Source organism: Cucurbita pepo, chromosome 15, assembly GCF_057944985.1.
Source record: "Cucurbita pepo subsp. pepo isolate OVF chromosome 15, ASM5794498v1, whole genome shotgun sequence".
Taxonomy (NCBI): domain Eukaryota; kingdom Viridiplantae; phylum Streptophyta; class Magnoliopsida; order Cucurbitales; family Cucurbitaceae; genus Cucurbita; species Cucurbita pepo.
This window is the reverse complement of record NC_141812.1, coordinates 2,487,649-2,513,694: the sequence shown is the minus strand read 5'-3', so window position 1 is coordinate 2,513,694 and position 26,046 is coordinate 2,487,649. Positions and strand designations below refer to the sequence as shown.

The window sequence follows — 26,046 nt, the reverse complement described above, 5'->3', positions numbered from 1 at the left end:
CTAGACATTGGGTGATATGCTAGCGGGGACGCCACTAGGCCCTTAATGGAGGTGAATTGTGAGATTCCAGAATAAGGGTGTTGGGGGAGGGGGAACCATTCTACATGTCAATACCGATTCAAATGGCAGGTGGGCTTGAGGTGTTACAAATGGTATTAGAGCTAGACATTGGGTGATATGTTAGCGGGGACGCTACTAGGCCCTTAATGGAGGTGGATTGTGAGATTCCAGAATAAGGGTGTTGGGGGAGGGGGAACCTGGCGAATAAGGGTGTGGAAAGTCTACAAGGGTGTGGAAAGTCTACGGGGGAACGAATAAGGGTGTTGCAGGAGGGGGAACCCTAACGAATAAGGGTGTGGAAAGTCTAAAAAGCCCTTATTGAGATTCTAAGGAACGAAGCATTTAAACATTTATTATAGGAGTGTGGAAAGTTTAGAAAGCCCTTATCAGACTGATATAAGCCTATTTAACGGCCATTTTTAGAATTTCATTCCATTTCAGATAAAAATATATTAAGTTTGAACGTATTCTTATTAATTATGCCTATAAATTTTGACGAACTTATTTCATAGTTAATTTTTGCTTGGATTAAATTTATTTTACCAAAAATTATTTAAAATTGGTGAACGGATTATGGAAAATTAAAAGGCAGGTAAAATTATAACAATATATCACATTTAGAATTCAATTTGATTTAATTACGGCCAAAATTGATTTTTATCTGACTTTTAAAAAGGAGTTACAAATTGAAATATTTAATTATTCTTTAATAATTATCCAAATAAATTATTTACATTCTTTAATAATTATCCAAATAAATAGCTGCGAAACAAATGCGATTGAACCGCCAAATTAGACATTTCCATCAAATTTACAGGCGTGAGTCAAAATCCCTCGTTATCTATTCGCCGTATTCCTCCCATTCCCCGGGAGCCTATAGAGCATATATTCCTTCTTCTTCTTCCGCCGTCTCCTCCGCCTCCGCCGTCTCCGCCGCCTGGTTGTTTAGGGCTTCGACGAATTCGGAGTTTCGCCGGCAGAGTAGACAAAGAATCTGGCAACCGGTTGTTCTGCCTAGCAAAGGTTGAACGTTTCATTGAGGTATTATTTTGTTTTTTTTTATCTTGGCGGGGTTTAATTTCATGTGCTCTTGTGATTTTGCTTTCTTCGTTTGATTTCTGAGACATCTATGGACAATTTCGATATGTGAGGGTTGTTGCGAGGGGAAATAATTTTTTACATCTGCCATTTTCAAATTACGACTGGGCGGTTTGTCGAAACGGCTTTTCCTTAATGTATTTGTATTCAATTCGTTCTTTTCATACTTTTCTCATTAGAAGGAATTGCTTATGTGATCTTTTTTTGGGGTAAAATATGGTGAAGTCATTAACAGCTAGTTTGATCTTAGCTCTATCCAAATTATTTTATTGATTTGTATTTCTATCATTTTTCTGTATACATATTTTCATAGGACTAGATATTTCCTAGCGGACTTGATTGTTTCCAATTATATTCAGTATTTCAGTTATTAGTATTGGATTCAAAATACTATTTCAATGAAATTTGTTTTTAATGTATGGTTGATATATCAGCAAGGCAAGAAGATGGTATCTGGATTGATAAATGCAAATCCTGTTGTATACGAAAAGAAAGAACGCCGAGCTCGAAACACTCCATGTGATAGTGACGAATATGCAGTGGAATCCATTGATCAGTTGGAAATTTTTGATATCCTTTTTAAAATTTTGAAATTTCCTGTCTGTTCTTCATTTCGCTTTTGTGTTTTGGTTAAGTATTCACCATTCCTTAACTAAATGTTGTCAGCACAAAACACCAAGACTCTTATAATTATTTGCAGCAACTACTTTGCTATGGAACTTCTTTTATCATAAGGATATGCTTTCTGTGGTACATAGGACAAGCATGGTTCAAGGAATCTTGTATATATGTTGGCCTCATCTTGTAATGTCACTTCTCTTAATGAAATTGTGGTTTCTTATGCACTTTGTGTATGCTGTATTTGAAGAGGCATTTTTATTTATCAGTTTTATGGAATTTGAAGGGCTAATGAAACAAATCATGTGGTTATTCACACTGTATGATTTTTTCCTTAACAATCTTAAATCATATTAGAGATATAAAAGATCCTGAACACCCTTACTCTTTGGAAGAGCTTAAAGTGATAACAGAAGATGCAGTCGAAGTAGATGACGAGCATAGTTATGTGAGGTAACCTTATATTTAGTAATTCTGTTGTCTAACCTTTCATCAACCATAATTGTAACGTTTGTTTTATTCTAGTGTCTGTTCCCTTTCTGTAAATGATTTTGTTGCTCGCAGAGTTACATTTACTCCAACAGTTGAACATTGTAGCATGGCAACAGTTATTGGTTTGTGCTTAAGAGTGAAACTCATGAGGAGCCTACCTTCTCGGTACAAGGTATTAATCTTGAATCTTGATCACTTATTATTGGCCAAGCATCCATCAGTATTTCTGCATGGTGGGTGGGTCAATTAATACTCATATTTCAGCATTTAAAAGTAGAATCAAAATCAAGTGTGCTACATCTGGTTAAAATGACCCTTGTGAATTAGAGAAAAATGATGATCATGATTCCACTTCTCTGAGGGGGCTCAAATGTTAGGAACCACGGCTCTCCACAATGGTATGATATTGTCTGCTTTGAGCATAAGCTCTCATGGCTTTGCTTTTGGTTTTCCAAAAGGCCTCATACCAATGGATATATATTCCTTACCTATAAACCCATGATCATCTCCTTAATCAGCCAACGTGGGATTCCCTCCCAACAATCCTCAACACAAAGATTGTCGTAGAATTAGAGCTAGGCAAACAGATGGATACCACTTGTAGGAAATCTAGATTTTGAAGTTGAACTAGGCTGTAGGTTATTTGGGAAGATTAACTTCTACTGAGAGAGCTTTAGTGGATAGTAGTATAAGACAAGTACTCTGCTCTAAACGACCTGAAAAATTCAAATAATCACTCTATATGAAGATACCAGCTTCCGTAGAGATGGATGAACGTACAAAACAAAGCCACAAGAAGCCTTACATGTGAAGCCAAAGGCCACAAACAAACTAGAAGAATTACAAGAAAGATCCCTTTATCTATTGGTTAGGACAATTTCATATTGATAATGTGGTGAGGGAATTGGTTATTCTATGGTGGTGATTTTAAAATCCCAAATTAGGAAAGTTTCTCACGCATTCTAAAATTTGAGATAATTTCATTTTACATTACAGTTTTGTTGTTGATTGCTTAAAAAAACCATTCTCCATTGTTTTAGGTGGACATTAGGGTAGCTCCTGGATCTCATGCTACTGAAGCAGCAGGTATCTCATTAACCTTACATTTTCTCGTATTTTAGCTTCTTCTATGCTCTGATACATTAATTAGTAGTCCGCACTCCTCACCAAGCCACAATAAGCATACTTTTCTATGGGCTTAGGTTAGGTGATGAGGTTTAACGCCTCCCCTGTGTTCTTCAGTAACTAGGTGTGTTGGATTGATGCCCCTTTATGTAGTTTTTGGGTCTCCATTTTTTGTGGGACTTGTTTTTTGTATGCACTTGTATATTCTTTTATACTGTCAATGAAAGCTCGGTTACCAAAATGAAAAATTCAATATTCTTTGATAAGGAATCAACCCAAGGGAAAGCTTTGATACCAAAGGATAAGAATCAACCCAAGGAAAAGCTTTGATACCAAATGATAAAGAATCACTACAAAGGAAATAAGATTCGGATTATCTTGTTGATCAAATATCTCAAGACAAGAACACTTTTTGAGTTTTGAATCACTTCCCACAAGCAAGATTGGTCATGTCAATCTTGAATGAGTCTAAACATGCAATCTAAACTACATAGAATTGCAAATAAACTTAGTCATTGGCCAAAGGAAAGCACAAATGCTCGTTTTACTACATCTTTCAAGTCTCCTTACAAATACAACATATATGACTTTATATAGCCTCAAAATAAAACCCTTGACCTTCCATTAGGCATTTCAAGAATTTTAACTTTATCGTCATAATTAACCACCATGTAAATGTAACCAAAAGTAAATAAAAATTCATAAAATACATTAATGAAACATCACAACTCTAAACTATGATTCACCCTAAATTTATAACAATGAAACTTGATTCTTCTTCAATGTGCATGAACTGAAACATCTTTTGATAATTTTGACAACATTTTCTTCCCATCTTCCATAAAGTTTATATTATATGATTGATGTCTTGGTTCATATCATTCTTTTCTATAATTTCTATTTAACATCTAGTTTTAGAATATGAGAAGGATTTGTGATGAGTTGCCATTTGGAAAGATAATTATGAATGTTTTGCTCATAGTTGGGTTCATAATTAAGAACATGTTGGCTCCTCAAGTCACAATTTTAATTTATTTTTCACATCTGCAGTAAACAAACAACTTAATGACAAAGAAAGAGTTGCAGCAGCACTGGAGAATCCAAATCTAGTAGACATGGTTGATGAATGCTTGGCTCCATCTTATAGTTGATTGAGCTGGGAGTGACAAATGCAGTGAGATCAATAATCATCTTAAAAATCCATTCGAATGGTATATTTTTGGTCCCTTTTATGGATATATGTATTATATGAGTTTATTAGAATGCACAATGTTCTGAAAATTTTCTGGGACATTTGTTTCTCTAAATCAGTAGGATACAACCATACAGATATCTCATCAAAGTGTTAGCTGCACTTGGATTTCTTGTTAAATAGGGTTGTATTTTTTAAAAAATTGCATTGATCATTGAAGAATTTTTCTCACGTTCTTTTTTTGGAATGTAATCATTCATGTATGTCTTCAAGATTCTAGTTGCCATTTAGTTCTATGGTTCTATTGTATTTCTTAGGGCTTTCGAGTAAGTCAAATTGCGTTTCTGATTATCTATTTCTTAGGGTTTTCAGGTATGTAACGTTGCATTCTTGATTATTCCCTCTTCGGATTCTTAGTAATGTATGTATTCATGCTATGAATATGAATTGCGAAATGAAATGCTAAAGATGGCTCGTATGATTTTGATAAAATAAGATATCTTATTTTATTAGAAACTTGATTCTCAAATTAAAGTGAATATGAAATGCTTATGTTTTAACCACGTTTTTTTTAATTAATATACATTTGATACATTACTAGATGAGGCTCCCATGTGGTTGCCTCATTATATGTGCATTAAATTTTTTTCGTGGTTCCTAATGATTGAATATATATCATCAACTTGTTTCATATTCGATTAAGCCTTCATATTTCATCTTAAATTTTAATAGAGTATTTTAAGGTTGTATACGAGTTTAACTCTGCTACCGATAACTTTGAGTAGATTTTTACTTTGAGCCTTCATATTCAAGTTAAACTTTGAGTAGTTTTATATTTTAAGTAGCCCTTCTTTTTAAGGGTGTATACGGGTTGGAGAATCTTTTGGACTAATTCGAAACCAACCCAACCTTGATTGTCGGGTTATTTTGTTTTAGTTATCTCATAAAGTTCAAATATCAAACTCACAAATTACAATGTATCATTAATTTTTTGAAGTTTCATAATAATCTTAAAAGTTGATTGTGTCAATCCACAAACCGACCTAAATTTTTATTTTTCAAAACCTCAACCCAATTTAAATCGGGAAAAAAAAAAAAAAAAAACTATCCCAAACCCAACGTTTATGATTTGGGTTGTGAAGTCTGACTTGCTCGGATTCTCGAGTCATTTAAACACTCTACTGCTTCCATCTGTTTAATCAACCGAATAGAAAGAAGGAAATCAAATCAATTTTTTATATTTTTTAACAAACTAAAACTAAAGGAAAAATTCCCTTCACGTCAACTTGTTTTCAAAAAAAAGGAAGGGAAATTAAAAAAAAAAAAAAAAAAAAAATTTAATTTAATAATAAAAAATTAGGATATATTTTAAATAAAATTCGTTGTTGCGTTAGCTTCTATTGATAATTAACTTGAATGATGAACGATTAACAGTAGAACAGTTGAATTTAAATCAAGAATATTTGGAAAGGGAGGGTCAAACTGCTATCAAATTATTCTCTTTCGCCGGAGAGCTCTAGATTGAAGGGTGAATATCCAGTCAATATAGCTGCAAAGCGTTGAAAATCTTGTGAATTTCAACGTAGAAATCAACCGGAAAGCCGAAGTCGACGGTCGCTCTTCAGTCTTTTACAGTTGGAGTTCCGAGAGCTCAACAATTTGATTCAACTATTGCTCTCGAGCCTCCGGTTGTAATTGTATCATCACGATCTGTAAGCCGTCTCTACAGTCTTCTCTCTCTCTCTCTGGAATTCTTTTCTGGTATAAACACTTCCATTTTAATCTAAATCATTGATTTCCTGTGGTTCAGAAGGTGATTTGAAGTCGAAGTGGATCGAGGAAGAGCGGAAATGGCTGTGTAAGTCTGTTCGTTCCTTGCGTTGTTTATATTTACGATTGATCGATTCAAGACTTTGTTTGTTTGAGATTCTTTGTTGTTAGTTTGATTTTGTTCTAGAGAAAAGAAATTAGTTAAACATCTGTTTAATTTTTACTAGTACTTCAGCTTTAGGATGATCTCTATCTTTGGCTGTACGTTTTTTTTGAGACCTTATTTTTGCTGCAACATCGTATCTGCCAGGGTTGCTTCAGCTCCAGGGAAAGTTTTAGTGACAGGAGGTTACCTTGTCTTGGAGAAACCGAATGCAGGGCTCGTACTTAGTACTAATGCTCGTTTTTATGCAATTGTAAAACCAATTTACGAGGAAATCAAGCCTGGCAGCTGGGCATGGGTGCGTGGTTCTTTGATAATTATACCCTGTTGAACTTGTTGCTTCATAATCCTTCAAACTTCAGCTATGTGAACTACATTTCATTTGGTAGTTGCATGTTGTTGATGATATGTTTGTTATTTTGTTCACGTATAGTTTTCTGCCGAGTGGAAATAGTACATTTAGAATTGGGATCAAAGTAATTTCATGCTAATCTGAGAATCAAAAATGAAGTATTGGTAGTCGTATACTTCTGGCTTTCTGCGGTTTTCAACTTGGGGAGTATCACCTTGCTTAAACAACTTGCTACCTATGACTAGTCATCTGAGATGTGTTAGATGAACACGACTCTCCATAATAGTATGTTATTGTCCACTTTGAGCATAAGCTCTCATGGCTTTGTATTGGGCTTCCCCAAAAGGCCTCATACAAATGGAGATAGTATTATTTGATTATAAACCCATGATCATTCCCTAAATTAGACGATGTGGGACTTTCATCCAACACCTCCCCTCGAACAAAGTACACCTGCCCTTAATCGAGGCTCGAATCCTTTTTCTTTTGGAGTTTTAGTCATTTTTTACTATTCCTTCGAGGCTCACAATACTTTTGTTCGACATTTGAGGATTCTATTGATATGGCTAAGTTTAAGGCATGACTCTGATATCATGTTAGATGAACACGACTCTCCACAATGGTATGATATTGTCTACTTTGAGTATAAGCTCTCATGGCTTTGTATTGGGCTTCCCCAAAAGGCCTCATACCAATGGAGATAGTATTCTTTGATTATAAACCCATGATCATTCCCTAAATTAGACGATATGAGACTTTCATCCAACAAGATGAACTCTTTGCTTAGAGAAAAGTAATTAGAAATGGAATTGTGTTTTTTTTTTTTTTTTTCTGTTCTATCACTACTATTACTTCTGGAAGTCGATGTATGTATAATGCTAATATTCATAGCAACTGTTAAAAAAAAGTGTTCAATCAGCATATGTCAGCTACATTTCTTTTGCTTAACGGCCCATATTTTTCAGTCATGGACAGATGTTAAGTTGACATCTCCTCAGCTCCTGAGAGAGAGCATCTACAAATTGTCATTGAAAACCCAATCTCTTCAGAGTGTCTCTCCAAGGCAAGTAAAATAGTTATTCTAGTTGAGTGTTGGAACTTCTGTTTATAAGCACCCGTATGTGCGGTTATCTGAATAAAACTGGCTAAATTCAGTTGTTTGTCTCATCTTAAATTCCTGAACTTCATCATTCTTGTATTTTCAGTGATTTAAATTACTATGGTTTTATCATATCATGGATGAGCTTTTCTTCTTTCTGTATCTCTAGTTAATGGATTTCAGTTAGTTGAGATCAGGGTTATTAGTAAGATAGAGGTAAAATGCTTTTCAGTTCGTAATTAATGTTCACTTATAAGTATTGCATACTGTTTCCAGTCAAGCAAGAAACCCTTTTGTAGAAAAAGCAGTGGAATATTGTGTAGCAGCTGCATGTGCAAAATTTGTCGACAATGACAATAGGAATGCATTACACAAACTGCTCTTGCAAGGTAATGTTTAGTTTTTTTTATCATACCCTATCTGGCAATAATCAAATTGCTTATATACCCTACTAACTCTATGCTTCATTTCTACTGAACTTACAGGTCTTGATATCACTATTTTAGGTTGCAATGAGTTCTATTCATATCGGAGTCAGGTACTATCCCATTGCACTATTTCTCATTCCCCTTGGGGGTACACTAATTGGGCGTTTATCTCTTTTTAATTGATTTTCGTGCTATGTTATTTGGATGTACTCTAGAACTTTGCTTTTACAGTTTCTATTATGTCTGTTTCATAGATTGAGGCTCGTGGACTCCCGTTAACATCCGAATCCTTGGCTTCCTTGCCTCCTTTTTCATCAATTACCTTCAATGATGAGGAATCATATGGGGAAAATCGCAAGCCTGAAGTTGCAAAAACTGGATTGGGCTCATCTGCTGCAATGACAGCTGCTGTAGTTGCTGCTTTACTCAACTACCTTGGGGTTGTAAATCTTTCCTTATTGACAGGTGAGCAAGAACAGAAAGGTAGTGCAGATGTTGATTTGGTGCATATAATAGCTCAAAGTGCCCACTGCATTGCACAAGGAAAAGTTGGCAGTGGCTTTGATGTCAGTTCTGCAGTTTATGGCAGTCAACGCTATGTTCGGTTTTCACCAGAAGTGCTTTCTTCTGCTCAGGTCTCTTCTTGATGGGCTATCCCTCTTTACGTGTTGTTTGGTCATACTGCCTTCTGAACCTAAATAAAACAAATTCATCAGTTTTGGTGCACATGTCCTTCTAATATGAGAAGGTTGTTTTGTTTCTACCTGTAGATTTTTATTATTTAAAATATTTTATCTTTATTTAGATAAAATACGATTCCAATTTTTATTCAGGTTTTGATGCATATGTCCTTGAAACATGCGAAGGTTGTTTTGTTTTCTACCTGTAGATTTATATTATTTAAAATACTTTACCTTTGTCGAGATTAGATACCATTCTAGTTTTAATTTACATTTTTTAGTTTATAGTTTTTGCTCATTTTAGTTAGTTTCCTGTTTATTATATCTTTAGTTTTATTATTATTATTATTATTTTTTTTTTTTTTTTTTGTTGCATGTAATGAGTCCAGTCATGAATTTTGTGATGAGACATTTTAGTTTGCTCACCAAGTGAAATAATTGATCTCCTCCGAAGTCTCAATAGATAAATAATAGCATCCTAGTCGTCCCTTGCCACTTTTTTTTTAACCTTCTGCATCGTCATATAAGTTTAATTGAAATTCTGTAGCAACTGAAAACCAAGAAGCAATGGACTCAACGATGTTTGCTGAGCAACATTTTGGCAAATATCTGGAGTTTAAGCTATTGCCACATCCTCCATCCTAGAAACCTTTCATTTATATATACAGAAATTTCTTTGGATTGTCTTTCTTCTAATTCATAGTCCTTGAGGTAAATATCTCAATGAGAACTTAGGTTTCCATAAATGCACCTATCTTTTGGCATACTGATTTCAACTTTGAGAAATCTGGCACTATTGTTCTACTTGGTGGATTTAGTAACTTGAAATCGAGAGAACAAAGGATAACACTTGGCTTGTTCATCATTTGTCACTTGTTTTAAGAAAAAATGTAGAACTTTATTCACCCCTTAAAACTTTCATTTCTTTCTGTTGCCTTATTGTTTATATCCAACAATGCAGGCTGCCAAGAACGGAATACCCGTACAAGAGGTCATTGTCGATATCTTAAATCAGAAGTGGGACCATGAAAGGACCAAGTTCTCTTTGCCTCCATTAATGACTCTTGTAAGCATCCGGATTCTGCCTCTTAAAAATGATTTTGGAAGGCATTTTTATATTTACCGCTTCAAAAAGTTGTGTTTGGAAGTTATTTTGTGTGCTAAAGAAATGAGGCTCTATTAGTGAAGACGGATTTGAAAATTTCCCCACTTAATCTAATGTTGTGAGGCTCTTACTTTCTTATAATGAACTTTCTGTAGGTTTTTAGCACTAATAATTATTTAATCGTATTCAACTTTGCATGCCCCACATATTGCGAAATTTAACTTTATTTGTTCCATTGGAATCTGAATGTCACCTTAAAGTGACTTGATCTTGTCATCGAAGGAACTCATGTTTTTTAATTCCATCAATTTTGATTTGTGATGTTCGATACAGTTTGTTTTTCTGGTCTGTCACTATTGAATCACTCTCATAGACAATTTTGTGAATTAATCTTTTTTTTTTTTTTTTTTTTTTTCCTTTACCGTCACTTTATTTTCAAGCTCTCTGTAAAGCATTAAGCTCAGCGATTTACTATGCTTCGTTTACACAATAACCCATGCTTCTCAATTTTTTGTAGTGAGTTCTCTCCCTTTAAAAGGACGACTGATTGGAGTGCATCTTGAATATATATATATATATATTCTTTTTTCTTTTTTTTTTTCTTTGCTAACAATTAAGAACCGGATGGGGGCGAAGAAATTTGAAATTCCAAATTGCATTTTTCCTTTTCTTGGTCTTTGTACTTAAGTTATGTGCATTTGTATAACCTTTATATTCTTAAATTTTTTTCAATGAAAACTCAATTTCTCATACAATTGTTACTTCCACATATACTTTTTTCTTTCTTGTCCATCATCGTGGTGTTTTGATCAGGTACTTGGAGAGCCAGGAGTGGGAGGGTCATCAACGCCTTCAATGGTAGGAGCTGTCAAGAAATGGCAAAAATCTGACCCTCAAAAGTCCCTAGACACGTGGAGGAAGTTGTCGCAAGGGAACTCAGAACTTGAAACTCAACTCAATATGTTGAGTAAACTTGCTGCAGAACACTGGGATTCTTATAAATATATCATAAACAGGTGTTCCATGCTGACCTCAGAGCAGGTATCTCTCTCACCCTTCTTATAATCTAAATCTATTACTGAAGCAGTAGCCTTTTTGGTGAAAAATGAAAAAGAATATACTAATATAGTTGATCATGACTCATGAAATTTTTACATACTGTGGGAGGTGGACCAGAAGTCTAAAATACAATATACACACAAAATGTGAGATTCCACGTCGGTTGGGGAGGAGAACAAAGCATTCTTTATAAGAGTGTGAAAACCTCCCCTAACAGACACATTTTAAAAACATTGAGGGGAAGCTCGAAAGGGAAAGCCCAAAGAGAACAATATCCGCTAGCGGTGGGCTTGGGCCATTACAAATGGTATCAGAACCAGACACTGGGCGGTGTGCCAGCAAGGAGGTTGAGCCCCGAAAGGGGGTGGACATGGGGCGGAGTGCCAGCAAGGACGCTGGATTCCGAAGGAGGTGGATTGGGGGTCCCACATATCAATTGGAGAAGGGAGCGAGTGTGAGCGAGGACGCTGGGCCCCGAAGGGGGGTACATTGTGAGATCCAATATCGATTAGGGAAGAGAACGAAGCATTCTTTATAAGGGTATGGAAACCTCTCCCTAGCTGACGCTTTTTAAAAACCTTGAGGGGAAACCCAAAAGGGAAAGCCCAAAAAAGACAATATCGGCTAGCGGTAGGCTTGGGCCGTTACACAAATGTAGACCCAGAATTTGTACCTGACCTGGTCTTTGGCTTTTAGTCAGAATGCTATTACTTTCGACTTAGTATATGTTGGCAAATCATGTCTCTTTCTATACATATGTATCTCCATTAATGTTGAAGCAATTTATATAAAAAAAATGTGGCAGTGGATTCATCAAGCCTCAGAACCAAGCCAGCAAACCATCATCAAAGCATTATTAGGAGCAAGAAATGCGATGCTTGAGATCAGGCATCATATGCGCCTGATGGGTGAAGCTGCTGGTGTTCCGGTGAGTTTTTTCTTCTTCAATTACTTTATCGCCTTATTATATCTAGCATTTTGTCCACACAGGTACGTCAGTAAATAATTGTCAGGACATGGCGACGGTGACAAATACACATGTAGATAATAACATACTGAACTCCATTTTCTGGGATTTGTAGATTGAGCCTGATTCACAAACCAAGCTTTTAGATGCTACCATGAATATGGAAGGAGTCCTATTAGCCGGTGTTCCAGGCGCAGGTGGGTTCGATGCTGTTTTTGCCGTGACCTTGGGAGATTCAACCAACAATGTGATTAAATCATGGAGTAAACTAGATACTTTGGCTCTCCTTGTTAGAGAAGATCCTCGTGGCGTTGCTTTGGAAAGCTGTGATCCGCGAACCAAGGCAATTACATCAGCTGTTTCATCAGTTCATATTTAGTAAAGGGAAGGTTTCCATCTCGTTCTATTACATTGAATAATTTATTGTTTCAATTGACAATGTGAATTTTGTTCGAAAGATTATTTCCAACTTATTAGATAATTAATAATTGCTTCACTCATTCACAGATTGGATGAACGTCCATGTAATTTCCTTTTAATTACATTATGTATTACTCTTTCTCGATTAATAAGAGAACTAGCATTAGTTTCCCCTAATTTTCCATATTATTCTGCTCCGAAGGTTGATTATTCTGGACAGTTGATATTGCCAATGGTTTACTTGTGTTCTGATTAATATTCTTTAATTATACAGGGCGGTAGCATACCTGTTTTGGTGTCATTCAGAAGCAAAATTAGGTATCATCTTGTTAATGTCATCCATCTGCCTATTATTTGCTTCCTACCATTTCTTCCTCTCTAGGTGCCAACGGTCGAGGATTGTTGGGAAGGAGTTTAACATTGGCTAATTTACGGAATGATCATTGGGTTTATAAGTAAGGAATCTATCTATTGGTATGAGGCCCTTTGGGGAAGCCCAAAGAAAAGCCACGAGAGATTATGCTCAAAGTGGACAATATCATACCATTGTGGAGATCCGTAATTTCTAACATGGTATCAGAATCATGCCCTTAATTAAGCCATGTCAATCAAATTCTCAAGTTTTGAACAAAGAAATTGCTAGCCTCGAAGGTCTAGTCAAAAGTGACTCATGTGTCAAACAAAGGTGTACTTTGTTCGAAGGCTCTAGAGAAAGAGTCGAGCCTCAATTAAGGGGAGACTGTTGAGGGCTACATCGACCTCCGGGGAGGCTCTATGGTGTATTTTGTTCAAGGGGTGGATTGTTGGGAGGAAGTGCCACATTGACCAATTTAAGGAATGATCATGGATTTATAAGTAAGGAATACATCTCCATTGGTACGAGGCCTTTTGGGAAAGCCCAAAGCAAAACTATGAGAGCTCATGCTCAAAGTGGACAATATCATACCACTGCGGAGAGTCGTGATTCCTAACACTAACCTGATGAGACATTCTAGAGATTCCAAATGAAAATATATGGGAAAGTTTTTCTCCCATAAATCATAGTTGAACAGTTCAGTGATTCACCAGTAATCCCTACACGAGCAGTTTCCATCTTTAAAACGGTGGAACCGATTCCGGTCTCTTACAGTAATTTCTCGTTCATAGATCATTGAAATCAGTTTAGTGTATGTATGACAGTCAGTACACATTCTCAGGTTTCTAGTTATCCTTATTGCAGATCCCTGTGAAGTATGAATGAGCGCAAAAGCTATAGCCAACTTCTGGCTATGACCTTTCAATCTCTCTCTCTTTTCTTCTTCATCTACATCAAGCATAACCTGTGATGTATCTGCCATATAGCCTTCAAATCTCAATTGCCATTCCATCTGATGAATCATCTCGTAGATTTTACCCGATTTGCAGTTCGATTTATCCTGTGAAACAAATTGGTATACCTTCCTTTTCACCTCCACCAAGCTATACCCTGGTGTCTGGACAAAGCCATCGTCGAACATTTTTGTCCTGATCTTAGCTACATTCTCCCATTGTTGAGCTCTTGCATACATATTAGACAAAACTAGGTAATCGCTAGGATTATGCGAAGACGATCGAAATAGATTCTCTGCAGCTACCTCACCAAGCTTTAAGTTGTCATGAATCTTACAAGCACTTAGAATACTCCGCCAAATTATATCGTTTGCTTTTATAGGCATACCTTTCACAAGCTCAAATGCTTCTTCAAGCAAACCAGCTCGTCCCATCAGGTCTACCACGCAGCCATAATGCTGCATTGTTGGTTTAATCCCACACTCGTTCTTCATCCTATTGAAGAGATCAAGACCTTCTTCGACAAGGCCGGAATGACTACAAGCGCTAAGCACACCAACATAGATAACATCATCAGGCTCTAAGCCTTCTTCAACCATTTCTGAGAAGATTCTTAGAGCTTGTCTACCATGTCCATGTAAGCCAAGCCCTGAGATTATGACACTATAGGATAGTTGATTCCTTTTGGTCATGTTCTGGAAGAGACATAATCCTTTCTGAAGCGACCCACATTTCACATACATATCCATTAAGGAAGTCCTAACCGCAACATTTAGTTCAGTTATGTTTCTCAATAGAGCACCATGGGCACATCTTCCTAAATGAAGAGCACCCAAATGGGTGCAAGCAGAGACCACACTGACTAATATACTTTCCTCAGCCCTCCAACATCCTTCTGTACTCATATCCTCAAACAACATCAAACATTCCCGCCACAATCCAACACGAGCATGAGCTGAAATTATAGCACTCCAAGAAGCCACACTCTTTTCCTCCATACGTCGAAAAACAGCACAAGACAGTTCGATATCCCCACATTTCCCATACATATTGATTAAGCTATTCTGTACAAATAGATCATCTTCCAAACCTAGCTTGAATACATGACCATGAATCTGCATCCCTTCCTCGATTGCTGCTAACCGAGCACAAGCCTTGAGAACTACCGGGTACGTGAAGTTGTCGGGTTCTACTTCTCTTTGAAACATATCGGCATACAGATTTAGAGCACTCTCAAAGCTCATGTTGTTAACATAGCCTTTGATCATTGTGTTGAAATGAAATGTGGTAGGTTCATCTAGCTGTTGGAAAATGGAGCAGGCATAGTCCATGCTGCTCCAATCTGAGAGCGCACAAGTGCTCAAAAGACTGCTTGAGCAGAAAGAATCCCAGAAAAGACCCAACTTCAGAATTTGAACATGAACTTGTTTGAATTCTTCTAAGCTCTTGCATTTCTTTAGAAGGCACAAACATTCCTGCTCCTTCTGCTTCAAACTCAAATCTAAACTTTGTTGTATGTCTTTAGAGGGCAATAAATGATGGTTGTGGTTAAGGACTGATGTCCCCATCATCCTCTTGTCCTCACCATCTTAGAAATATACACAAAGGCGCTGCAAAATAAATGCTACGCTTACCATTCTCTGAAAAGACTCCGGAATCATAATAGGTGCCTACGGACAAGGCTAACGGTCTCTCGTGTGCGTCGAGAGACGTCGAAACCGATGGAAACAAGCTTTGTTTAACTCGGAATTTGATAGTTTCTGAATTGTAGATGGGATTTGAGAAAAGGGTAGAGCTTGTTTGTTTGAGTATTTTTGTTTACAGGGAGGAAAGAAGAAGAGTGAGGAGAGAGAATTGGGGGCTGTGAATCTCATCCATGAGATTTGAAGAGAGAATTTCAGCCAGAAGAAAATAGAAGCGTTATGGGAGATGGGGATTGTGGATAGGATAACGTGTTGGAAGGGGTTGGCCTTTTTGGGATATTTCTGTTCTATTTGAACCTCTTATATTTTGCCAAGTCAGCAACTGGGTCAGCTTTATATGTTCTTTGATTCATGTGGCGTGGGGCCTTGCTTTATGGGTGCTTCAAGGACCTCTATTATTATTTATACCTCCATTATATATATATATATATATATATATATAAACGGCATATTCTCTAAACTAAAGATTTGAGCAAAAAGTCAAAGTCCACGCTTTTCGAGTTTCCTTTCAAGGTTTTTTTTAAAGGTTTTCACACCCTATCTCCCTTTGAGGCCAACTACAACCAGGTATTGTCTTTAATGGGTTTTTCCTTTCGGGTTTCCTCTCAAAGTTTCTTCACCCTTGTGAAGAATGCTTTGTTCCCATCTCCAACTAATGTTGGATCTCACAATCCACCTCCGTTTGAGGCCCAACGTCCTTGCTAGCACTCGTTCCTCTCTCCAATCGATGTGAAATCTCACACTTCTCTTATCCTCTTTTAATACTTTTTGTAGGGTTTTTATTTTATATTTTAGGGGTGGATTGTTACACTGATTTCTTGGTAAAGTTCAAATCAAGATATTGTTTAAAGTTCAATTTGTACTATAAGGTTGATTTTGTTTTCTAATTGATGCAATGCTCTAGAGGTGGGTTGGACTCTTTGGACGATGTTATTACGACGGATGAGCACGGGTCTAACCTTTATAAGTAGAGATTAATTCATTGATTCTTTGGCGTTTACTAGGTCTGGGCCATTTCAACAATGAAGTTTAAATAACCTTTATTGAGGAGTTCGAGTTTACCAATTAAGTGGTCTTATTCGTGACTTCAGTAAAACTTTTGTTGCACGATGTTTATGTCATACAAGGAAGATCAGCATTTCTGATGCTTGGATTGTTGAACGGGTGCGGTTGTTTCTAGAGATAGGTTGTCATTTTAATTTTTGTTTTTACCTAAAAAAAAATAATAATCTAAAGAGTGAAGGTTAGATATTCACGTCTTGTTTCGTGGAAAGGAAAGCACACCATAAGCAACAGGGGTGTTCAAAAAAATTCAGTCAATTCAATCCAACTCAATACGATTTTGAATGATTCAGTCAATTCAATCCAACTCAATACGAATTTGAATGAGTTATGAACTTATTTGAGTTTATTTTTGTTCAAATAAATGAAAATTTTATAGATTTGATTGGTTCATAGATTTTCCTAAAACTAGATAATCGAACCAACTCGAATTTTCAGTTTATTTTTAAAAATGTATTTTTTTTTCTTATTATATAATTATATATATACATAAAAATTATGTCTCAAATCATTTTTAGCGTGCATATATCTTCTTACTTACACTTATAAGTAATAAAAGTATAGCATGTGGAGTATGTGTGTATAAGCTCTAAATTGATAATTAATATTACAAAATTAAGATGTTACACTCCTCAATGATTTTACCGAGCCAAAAGAATTCAATCGACATTTGTCCATCTAGAAATTTTTCTTGAGGGTGTATATGAGTTGGGTTCGATCGGAAAAATCTTTTAGACTAACTCGAAAATTCGAGTTGGTAACCCAAGTAATCCGAATAGAGTTCACAGTCCAACCCAATCCAATTTTTTTTGAGTTAGGTTGTCGGGTTGTTTTTTTTTTTATTTATTATTATTTGAAGAATACTACTCATCCATAATACATGCTACGTTAATAACTAAAATCTTATAAAATTTAAATATAAAACATTTACAAGTCTCAATGCAACAATAACATCAATTATAAACGTTAAATATTCGTAATTTTTTTTTAAAGTATGATAGAATTGAGTTAGTAACCATATTGTAAATTTAGTAAATTCATAATAATATAATTATTTTATTTTATTAATAATGTATATCAATAATAAACTAAAAAAAAAAAGAACATTCAATTGATAGTATGTATCCACGTTCTTTCTTTTGTTGAATAATTTTACTCCAAACAATTATAAAAACTAATTTTAGAATTTATTAAAAATACAAAAACTAAATTTTAAATTTTTAAAAATTAAAATGAATCGAGATTCAAAGGAGATACCAAAATTAAGTTTTAACAAAAAAAAAAAAAAAAAAATAAAAGAAAATTATTATTATTTCTCTAAAATAAAAAGATGATTGAATTTTTGACATTTTTGGTTATATATATTAATATGAATAAAATTAAATTTTTTCAAAAGAAAATAAAATAAGTGAAGCGTCCATCAGCCTTTTGACACAAGGCGGGAGGTCATATATTTAAGGAGCCTTCACTTTCCTTAGCATTTTTGAAGTGAAGGCACCAAAATCTGAGAATGCGGAGCGAAGACGAAGGGTTCGAAGATTGGGACGCTGATTTCTTGGACCAGCTCATCCAAGTCGAAGAGCTTGCCATCTCCTCTACCGCCAACAATCCGAATCCGATTCAGTGTTCTTCTTCTACCTATTGCCCGCCGCCGCCGCCGCCGCCGGAACCGGAACCGGAACCGGAACCGCATCATTTGGTGGAAGTGTCTCATGACCGTCCCATTAGTTATTCGCCTCCGCGAGAACTCTCTCAGAGAGCCGCTGGCTTACGGTCTCACGCTATTCGCTCTCCCATTGGCTTGGGCGACTGCGGTCCTTCTTCCTCGGCGCTGGCTCCGTGCTTGCCTTGCCCCGATGCTGCAAAAGAACTTGAAATTTCTAATTTGAAGGTTAGTGGAAGTGTTCGAGGCTATCTGCATTATATTTCTTATGTTAATTTATTGTGGTGTAGTTTTTCAAGGGAGTGCTTGGAAGATGAGAGCTAGGTATTGAATCGTCTGAGTTGCATTTTCTTTGTTTAGTTCTGCTCTAAATGTCTGAAAAGTTCGGCGTCTTTTTCTACCAGAAGGAGATGCAGAGAATGCTGTAAGAGTATATGAGATATACTTGAATTAGTTTAACAGATCTCTCTGCGTTCCTAGTTCTCTGAGTTAGTGCTTATGCGTGGCGAGTTTTTTTTACTGCATTGGAGCATTGCATTTTGATCAGTTATCCTTTTCAGTTTCGCATTCTTTCCTCAATCAAACACGACAGTTATTGCGAGGAATTATTTGAAATTTTCTCATATGAAGATTTCTCTCGTATTAAGTTCGTTTGATTGATGCGAATGTTAGACATTTTAATATCACAAGGCCTTGTTTCTTTAAAGAACATTTGAAATTTATTTTGCTTTTATCTTTTATTCTAGTGGTGGTCAGAATTTTCATTTCTAATGTTGGTAATAATAAAGCCTTAATTACTTATGAAGTTTTATCGAGGTATTTGTATAATCGTGTGCATAATGAGAAGAGGGTATTTTTTTTTTTTTTTAAGTTTATCGCAAGTTTTGATGGTTTGTGGTGATTGGTGACAGAGGGAGCTAGGGCGCGTCTCAAAGCAACTTAAGAACTTGGTATGTTCATTTTTTATTTACTTATTGTTATTATTTCTTGTATTCTATTGTATGTATGCAATAATAGAATGACCATTTCTCGTTGTCTTTTTTAATTTTTATTAAGAAAAACTATGCGTGATTTTGTTCCTTCTTTCTTGATGAAAAGAAAAATTAATTAACAATGTTTATAGCCAGCCGTTCCATTATGTTTAGAGACAAGCTGTTCCATTTGTGATTTTATCTTGTAATTTCAAACAATTGATCACTAATGGACTGGTTGCCGTTTGCATGATTTTCTTGTGAATAGATTGTTTTTTTTTTTTTACTTGATTTGGAAACTAACGTTATAGAGTTTTGGTGAAACTTATTTATTAAGTAGTTAAAGTGCCAACTATTCCCTTTGTAACAATGATATGTACTTAGAATTTCAGGTTTTGTCTAACTAAAAGAACTTGGTTACAGGAACAAGAGTGTGTTGAACTCAGGAAGAAAAGAGACAAAAAAGAGGAGCAGCTTAATGTTGTCTTTTCCAATAAAGATAAGCAATATATTGCCCATCATGGTCCAGAAATTACAGATTTGTGAGTAAAGTTTTCATTTTTTCGGAAAATGTTAACAGTTTTGGGCTGCAGTTTGCCTGTAGTCTCTATTTTGTTAGACAATCCAACGATTCAAATATCAACAATCGCCAACCCTACCATCAACTATAGAACGATTGTCAATAAGCTCTTCCCACTTTTTGTAAAAAAATCATCAAATTTGGTTTCTTAATTTTACTCATACAAATGAAGCATCATACTTGGAGCAAATATCTTGGGAACTATATACGAGGTGGCCATGATACATTTGTACATGTGCTCATTCTCTAATTATATTGTAGAATACTTGTTGTGCCTAATTGAATTTACTTTTCTGGAATGTCTTGCTTCGCCAACCTTACCTTGCTGTTCATTAAGTTGAGACCTGGAATGAATTATAGTTTCTTTTGTGCATTTATCTTCTGAAGTTTATAGTTAATTCTTATCCTTCATCATCAATAATTCAGGAGAGTGGCAGGGAAAGATGGTGGGCATCCTGGCATCAAGAGTGAAGATAATTCTGGTGGCCCTCATACTGAGTAGTTATAAGGATGAGCTAAATATCATTTCCCGTTAATTTTATGGTGCATACTAACTAATTTTTTTCATTATCTTACTTTTTCGCATCTACAAGTTACTTCAAGGAGTAAAGCCAATGAACAGGGAGAAAAAACCCATAATTCTGTTGGTGAGAGAGCCAACGATGATTCACCTGCTTTTGACAAGCTCTCCAAGAAGTTGCAAGTCTTCTGGGTTCCTGAAAAGGACTTTAAGATGGGACAAAGTTTGGTTTCAGAATTGCTTTTATCATGTGAAAGAGATTTTCATGTGCTTTTTCAGTGCATTGGCACAGAGTTATCCCCTAAATTCTCTGTGAATTCATTGGCTGGTGTTAACTCTTCTGATGTAGCTTTAAAGCATCCTCTGCAGTTTCTTCATGGACTGGAATCTATTAAAGTATCTAACCTCTACACCACCTTGACCAAGGTATCCTGACAGATTTTATCACTTTTTTGTAGCTCCATAGAAAATCCAAACCTCTTCTTTATTAAATATGGTAAGTGGTTTTTTTTTTGCCACCAAGTTTTTGTGATCATCAAGAAATGGATTGTTATCATGTTACTGAGGGTAGCTCAAAGTAGGAATTATTGTTTCCAAGCTTTCAACGTGGTGTCTAGAGGACTGGGAGAACTGGCAGAACAACGTCATTTTTGTAGTAAAAGTACCAAGAGAGCAGTTAATTCATATGTACTAGCTTTTTTTTTCAATCTGTAAAATGACAGATAAATATTTAGTAAGTGGAGGATAACTTCGATTTTTTTGGACTATTGAAGTTCATAATTATCAATTTAGAAACTTCTGAGAACGGAGGTGCCTCTGCATCTTTTATTTTTTATTCTTCATTTTTCTAATTGACTTGCTTTTTGCTATAATTTTATTTAGCAATTCATTTCCAAACCTGATGTTATATTTGTTATTGTCTTTAAGTAGTCACATTCGCTGTTCTTTTAATAAGTTTCTATAATTATTTTCCATCTGTTTGTTGGTTGTAGGTAAGTAATGGAATAGTCAAGATGGAGGCATTGTTTACCCCGTTGATTGATCTCTGTAATCTTGACAACGTGAGTAAGAGTTGAAGTTTTCCTGGTTACACAAACAAATTGAAATAAAGTTCAGATTTGGTTACTTTTGAATCTGCATTAGGACTAACAAAATCATCAAGTGTGGATTTCAAAAGTTTAAACATATGTATGGCGGTGAACACTCGCACCAATAAAGGAGAGGAATGGCTAGCAGACCCATGCCCAAGTTAGTTAGGTCGCAGCAATGATCCTTTTTCCCCCTTTTTCTCTTCCTCTCTCTATCCTTCACAAGAAACAAAAATCTATTATCAAGGAAAATACAAGAGGGGGAAGGAGCCTCAATCCACTGATTAACCCTGGGAAGATTTTTGATAATTATGATCAATTCGATTATATCTGCTACTAGGCAGGGAATCTCTTGTGGTTTCCCTGTTTATGCATTGTTGATCATGTTTCTGAATAGGCTGTTTATGATCACTATTAATTAATACGGTAAATTTGAACGTTGTTATGCATTGTGGTATGGTTACGTCACATTTTCTAAGTTTGTAAGTCATCTATTCATCAAGAAAAAAAAAAAAGGTAAAGTTTGTCAGGCATCAATATTTCTTGATGTGGAAGTTCGGTTGTCCATTTTAACAAAAAACATTTATTCTTGCTGCACTATTCCTTCTCTGTTTGAAAATTTTGTTCCTTTAACTTTGGATGCAGGTTGCGATAGTTCATAGGTCTCTGCACATATTGCATATGTTTCTGAAGCGCCTGATGTGGTTGGAGAGGAAATCAGAAAGAAGGTACAGTGCATTCTACTTTGCAACAGATAAATATTTTAAATCCCTAGAAGCTTATTATAATAATGTGGGAGAAGAAATTTTCTACTGCCAAATTTTCCAGCGTAATTCCAAATTGCTTGCCAATCAAGTATTAATATTTTGACGTTATTCTACTCCCGAGGTTCCTTGCGGATTGATTATTTAGAAAAAGAAGTCAGACAAAAATTTAAAGTGTTGTCCATAGATGTTTGTCAAGTAATTCTATGTACCACCACATTTCTTTTTGGCTGAGCTGGGAGTTTGCCTGTACTATCAATGATGGCACTGAACTTAGATGAATTTGTATTTCTGGCATATTTGAACTCCATGTTAATTTTTATAGTATTTAGTTGGTAGTTGAAAAAATTGAAGTCAACTCTGACTCATATATATTGGTTGGTGGCGTCAATCAATTTAATGCATGTCTATATATGTTTCTATTGTTTCCGATAGTTACTCTTCTGATTTCCTTATTATCATTTAGGATCAAATCCTTCTTGAGTGATGCTGTAGTGTTCAGCGTTAAGAACTTCCTTGTTTCTTTTGGTTCTTATGAACTCTGATTTGATCTTTCCAGTGCAATCTGCTCAGGAAAACAGTCATGATTGGGGGACTTGGCCCTAGGAACAATGTTGTGGATTCTTATGGATCACATAGTGCAGAAGGTGAAGAATTTTCTTTGCTGAACATGGACGAGACATCTACTGGCCACTGTTCTCCAGCTGGCATGGGATTCCCTGGTGCTGAATTGCTTTTCAAGAACAGAAACTTGAATAAGAATATAAATTTAGTTCCTCGAGTAAACTGGGTATCTTTCTTCGAGATGATGCATCGGGTTGCTAAAACACATAGTGCAGAATGTGCGAGACTTGAGGCGGTTTCGGTCATGAATTTGATTCTGATGAGAAATAATACTTATATGGAGAGGGAGAAGTAAGTTTGTGCTTTTTTAGTCTATATTTCAATGTTTCAAATAAAAAACGACTCACATTACTGTTACAGATTTGGTCAGGCACTTCTGTTTGATAGTGTAGTGGAGTTCATCAGAAAGGAATCCGGTTCAGCTATACAAAAGCATGCTGTGCGCCTTCTATTCCTGATACTAAACTGTAAGGCTTAATAATTTCAGTTCATTGTCTTAAAAGATTTTTTTTTTCTTTTTTGACTTTGCAAGGTTATGATAATTCTGCTTAAAAATTATTAAAATTCTTTTCTTTTCATTCTTCTAGACTTCAAATTTCTGAGTGTATTTCATTCAAACGTTAAATTTTGGATGAATTTTTTATTTAGTGGATACATGTTATGTTGAGGATTGTTGAGGTTATGTCGAGCGTCTATTAAGGGAAGGTTATTCGAGAGCTACATAGGCCTAAAGAGAGGCTATATAGTGTACTTTGTTCGAGGGGAGGAGTGTTGAGAATTATTGGGAGAGAGTCCCACATTGGTTAATTAAGGGGGATGATCATGGGTTTATAAGTAAGGAATACATCTCCATTGGTATGAGACATTTTGGGAAACTAAAAGCAAAGCCATGAGAGCTTATACTCAAAGTGGACAATATCATACCATTGCAGAGGGTCGTGGTTCCTAACAAGTTATTGGTTCCTTTTAGTCTTCTCTTGACATATTCGTAGATTGAATGAATGCCACGGAACTTTGGAACTGGATCTGGTGTCTGTTTCGAATTATTCAAACGAGAAACTGTAAATGCTTGCATTCTGGTCGTAGTTAGCGCCAAAACCTGGGCACCTCAAAGCATTACGGCTGACTTTAGAAGGCTGCTTGTAGCCTCTTTCCTTTTTTATTTTTTTTATTTTTTTATTTTTTGAACTTTTAATCGTAGGTCTTATTGCAGTATTTACTTGAACTGAATTTTCTGTTTATGTCCTTCACATTCTAATAATGTTTGCTTTAATTTAGGTCCCACGTTTTTTGTTGCATTCTGTTCTGGTTGCAAAGAAGCAGAAGCTGCTGATGCTGCAGAGGAAAATGTTAGATGTGCAGGAGGTTTCCAGAAATTCAGAACCATCCTTCATGGCTTGGCAGATTGTCTTACATGTCTTGGAAATGGTATTCAGGTAAGCATCATTAGGGATCTTTCATCGCCTCCTCTCTTCTTTTCAATACTCCACCCAATCATAATGAATAGTAAAAAATTGAGGACTATCACTTGATCATGTGATGTTGGTACTCAAGAAACTTGAGATTTGGAACCTTACCACTTAGCTTTAGTGTTCGGTTTCTCTTGCCATGAAATTGAGGAGGTTGATGAGAAAATTATTGTGGGCGAGTGTTAAAAGGAGGCAACTGGTGGAATTTTCAATTGTAAGACTGTAACGGCCCAAGCCCACCGCGAGCAGATATTGTTCTCTTTGGGCTTTTCCTCAAGGTTTTTAAAACGCGTCTACTAGGGAAAGGTTTTCATACCCTAGTAAAGAATGTTTCATTCTCCTCCGCAATCGATGTGGGATCTCACAGAGACTTTTGTGAATGGAAGAAATCTCTTCTGTTTAGAGACAGGAGACCTTCTCTAGTTTCTAACCTGTTTCAATTCAATTTTTACTATTCCTGCTTCGTAGCCAGGAGGGTCGATGTTTGGAGACGTGCCCCATTATCGACTGTATGTCATCAGGGCTAGACAGTCTAAATTTATTGTTCCATCTAATTCAAATTGTTGTAAATTTTATAATTCATCCACGTCTTTGATGTAAGGTATTATACCGTGTTCTTGCAGGAGTTGAAACTTCGAAGAAACACCGTGCTTTTGCTCGCATTTCTGTCATCGTCCGGGAAAGCGGGCTTAGAAATTCTCGTAAGCAACACGCTACATAAGAACTCAAATTTTCTCTCGTTGATTCTTCAAGTTGTGGTTTCAGAAGTTGAACAAGAAAAAAGAGTTTCAGAGGCAGTAGAAACTCTCGAGGAAAGGTAATTGATGAGTTCCACAATTCCTTGAAGACTACACAACTTTTCCTTTCCCTCGTTTCATATTCTTCTCAATAAAAATCATGCATATTTTTCTTGGAATGTCATTACCCAGGGCCTTGCTTTTACGGGAAGTGCTTATACTACTAAATAGGCTTGCATCTCATTCGGTATACTCGGCCACGGTCTTGCGTGTGTTGACAAGCAGCAGAGATATGGCCAGCCTCACCATTGATGTAACGAACAAGCTGTCCAGGAAAAACAACAGAAATTGCCAGTTTGACAGCAAGAAAAGAAAGATGAGGGAATCTGAAGTTGTGGACTTGGCCCAGGTATTTCGCAAAAGAGTTCTTACATATTTGGGAAACAGCATAATACTATAAACCACTTTTCATGCTTGGAAGAACACTCCCTCATTGGCTTGAAGTTTTGTCATCCCATTAGCATAGTTGGGAAGTTTTGTAGTTTTAAGCATTGTGTATATTCTTCAAAAAGAAAAGAAAAAAGGTAGAAATATGGAGCGCTTTCTCTGCGTCGGGCACCGTAACTTGGCTGCAATCATTGGAATTGGTTGGTCGCTTGCTTGTATCTGGTTTTTTCTCTCTTTGACGAATTTCGTTTTTGCTAGAGAGATTTGTTTTTTTGAAAGATTCTTGTCGATTCTCAAGGCTCATGTGGGGGTAATGGGGGTAATTTTTTTGTTGCCAGTGTTTTCGGAATATAGAGGATTATCATCTGCTTCACTTCAAGTGAAAGAAATTACTGAGAAATGGTTGTCACATGCTTTTGAAGGCATTGCTTTTAGCCTATGAATATTCCTTTTTTTTTTTTTTCCCTTCTTTTCAACAATAC

General features: G+C 36.0%; 4 protein-coding genes across 6 annotated transcripts; 3 read left to right on the top strand and 1 right to left on the bottom strand.

The window, feature by feature from the left end:
* Window positions 1-837: 837 nt before the first annotated feature.
* Window positions 838-4,857, top strand: LOC111811186 (protein AE7). Of its 2 annotated transcripts, none has more exons than XM_087117906.1 (6): window positions 838-1,101; window positions 1,597-1,730; window positions 2,126-2,229; window positions 2,341-2,440; window positions 3,309-3,354; window positions 4,444-4,857. In XM_087117906.1, the coding sequence occupies exons 2-6, from the start codon at window positions 1,605-1,607 to the stop codon at window positions 4,542-4,544; spliced, it is 477 nt and encodes a 158-aa protein (XP_086974032.1). In that variant the 5' UTR covers window positions 838-1,101; window positions 1,597-1,604; the 3' UTR covers window positions 4,545-4,857. The 2 variants fall into 2 exon arrangements, with proteins under 2 accessions (XP_086974032.1, XP_086974031.1); XM_087117905.1 differs by having other exon boundaries at window positions 839-1,101; window positions 1,593-1,730.
* Window positions 4,858-6,020: 1,163 nt separating this feature from the next.
* LOC111811419 (phosphomevalonate kinase, peroxisomal) lies at window positions 6,021-12,805 on the top strand. 2 transcript variants are annotated; one of them, XM_087117904.1, is made up of 11 exons: window positions 6,021-6,297; window positions 6,399-6,443; window positions 6,666-6,816; window positions 7,836-7,933; window positions 8,246-8,358; window positions 8,455-8,507; window positions 8,652-9,032; window positions 10,039-10,143; window positions 10,996-11,223; window positions 12,047-12,169; window positions 12,324-12,805. In XM_087117904.1, exons 2-11 carry the CDS (start codon window positions 6,436-6,438, stop codon window positions 12,585-12,587), a joined length of 1,524 nt encoding a protein of 507 aa, XP_086974030.1. In that variant the 5' UTR covers window positions 6,021-6,297; window positions 6,399-6,435; the 3' UTR covers window positions 12,588-12,805. The 2 variants fall into 2 exon arrangements, with proteins under 2 accessions (XP_086974030.1, XP_023554025.2); XM_023698257.2 differs by having other exon boundaries at window positions 6,022-6,297; window positions 6,396-6,443.
* An 821-nt stretch (window positions 12,806-13,626) lies between these two features.
* Window positions 13,627-15,812, bottom strand: LOC111811418 (Tetratricopeptide repeat (TPR)-like superfamily protein). Its single transcript, XM_023698256.2, has one exon. It carries the CDS (start codon window positions 15,505-15,507, stop codon window positions 13,690-13,692), a length of 1,818 nt encoding a protein of 605 aa, XP_023554024.2. The 5' UTR covers window positions 15,508-15,812; the 3' UTR covers window positions 13,627-13,689.
* Window positions 15,813-18,168: 2,356 nt separating this feature from the next.
* Window positions 18,169-25,998, top strand: SUV2 (protein dimerization). Its single transcript, XM_023697916.2, has 12 exons — window positions 18,169-18,592; window positions 19,276-19,314; window positions 19,759-19,877; window positions 20,342-20,397; window positions 20,509-20,861; window positions 21,428-21,496; window positions 22,169-22,251; window positions 22,861-23,202; window positions 23,272-23,378; window positions 24,190-24,347; window positions 25,004-25,197; window positions 25,310-25,998. Exons 1-12 carry the CDS (start codon window positions 18,212-18,214, stop codon window positions 25,575-25,577), a joined length of 2,169 nt encoding a protein of 722 aa, XP_023553684.2. The 5' UTR covers window positions 18,169-18,211; the 3' UTR covers window positions 25,578-25,998.
* The last annotated feature ends 48 nt before the right edge of the window (window positions 25,999-26,046 follow it).

Excerpts from the sequence above, each read along its gene's own strand:
- LOC111811186 (XM_087117906.1), top strand. The coding sequence starts at position 1,605 with ATGGTATCTGGATTGATAAATGCAAATCCTGTTGTATACGAAAAGAAA. Across the intron at positions 1,731-2,125 it reads ATCAGTTGGAAATTTTTGAT|CATATTAGAGATATAAAAGA; the intron begins ATCCTTTTTAAA and ends ACAATCTTAAAT. Across the intron at positions 2,230-2,340 it reads GACGAGCATAGTTATGTGAG|AGTTACATTTACTCCAACAG; the intron begins GTAACCTTATAT and ends TGTTGCTCGCAG.
- LOC111811419 (XM_087117904.1), top strand. Across the intron at positions 6,817-7,835 it reads AGCCTGGCAGCTGGGCATGG|TCATGGACAGATGTTAAGTT; the intron begins GTGCGTGGTTCT and ends CATATTTTTCAG. Across the intron at positions 7,934-8,245 it reads CTTCAGAGTGTCTCTCCAAG|TCAAGCAAGAAACCCTTTTG; the intron begins GCAAGTAAAATA and ends TACTGTTTCCAG.
- LOC111811418 (XM_023698256.2), bottom strand. The coding sequence starts at position 15,507 with ATGATGGGGACATCAGTCCTTAACCACAACCATCATTTATTGCCCTCT.
- SUV2 (XM_023697916.2), top strand. The coding sequence starts at position 18,212 with ATGCGGAGCGAAGACGAAGGGTTCGAAGATTGGGACGCTGATTTCTTG. Across the intron at positions 19,878-20,341 it reads GGTCCAGAAATTACAGATTT|GAGAGTGGCAGGGAAAGATG; the intron begins GTGAGTAAAGTT and ends TCAATAATTCAG. Across the intron at positions 21,497-22,168 it reads ATCTCTGTAATCTTGACAAC|GTTGCGATAGTTCATAGGTC; the intron begins GTGAGTAAGAGT and ends CTTTGGATGCAG.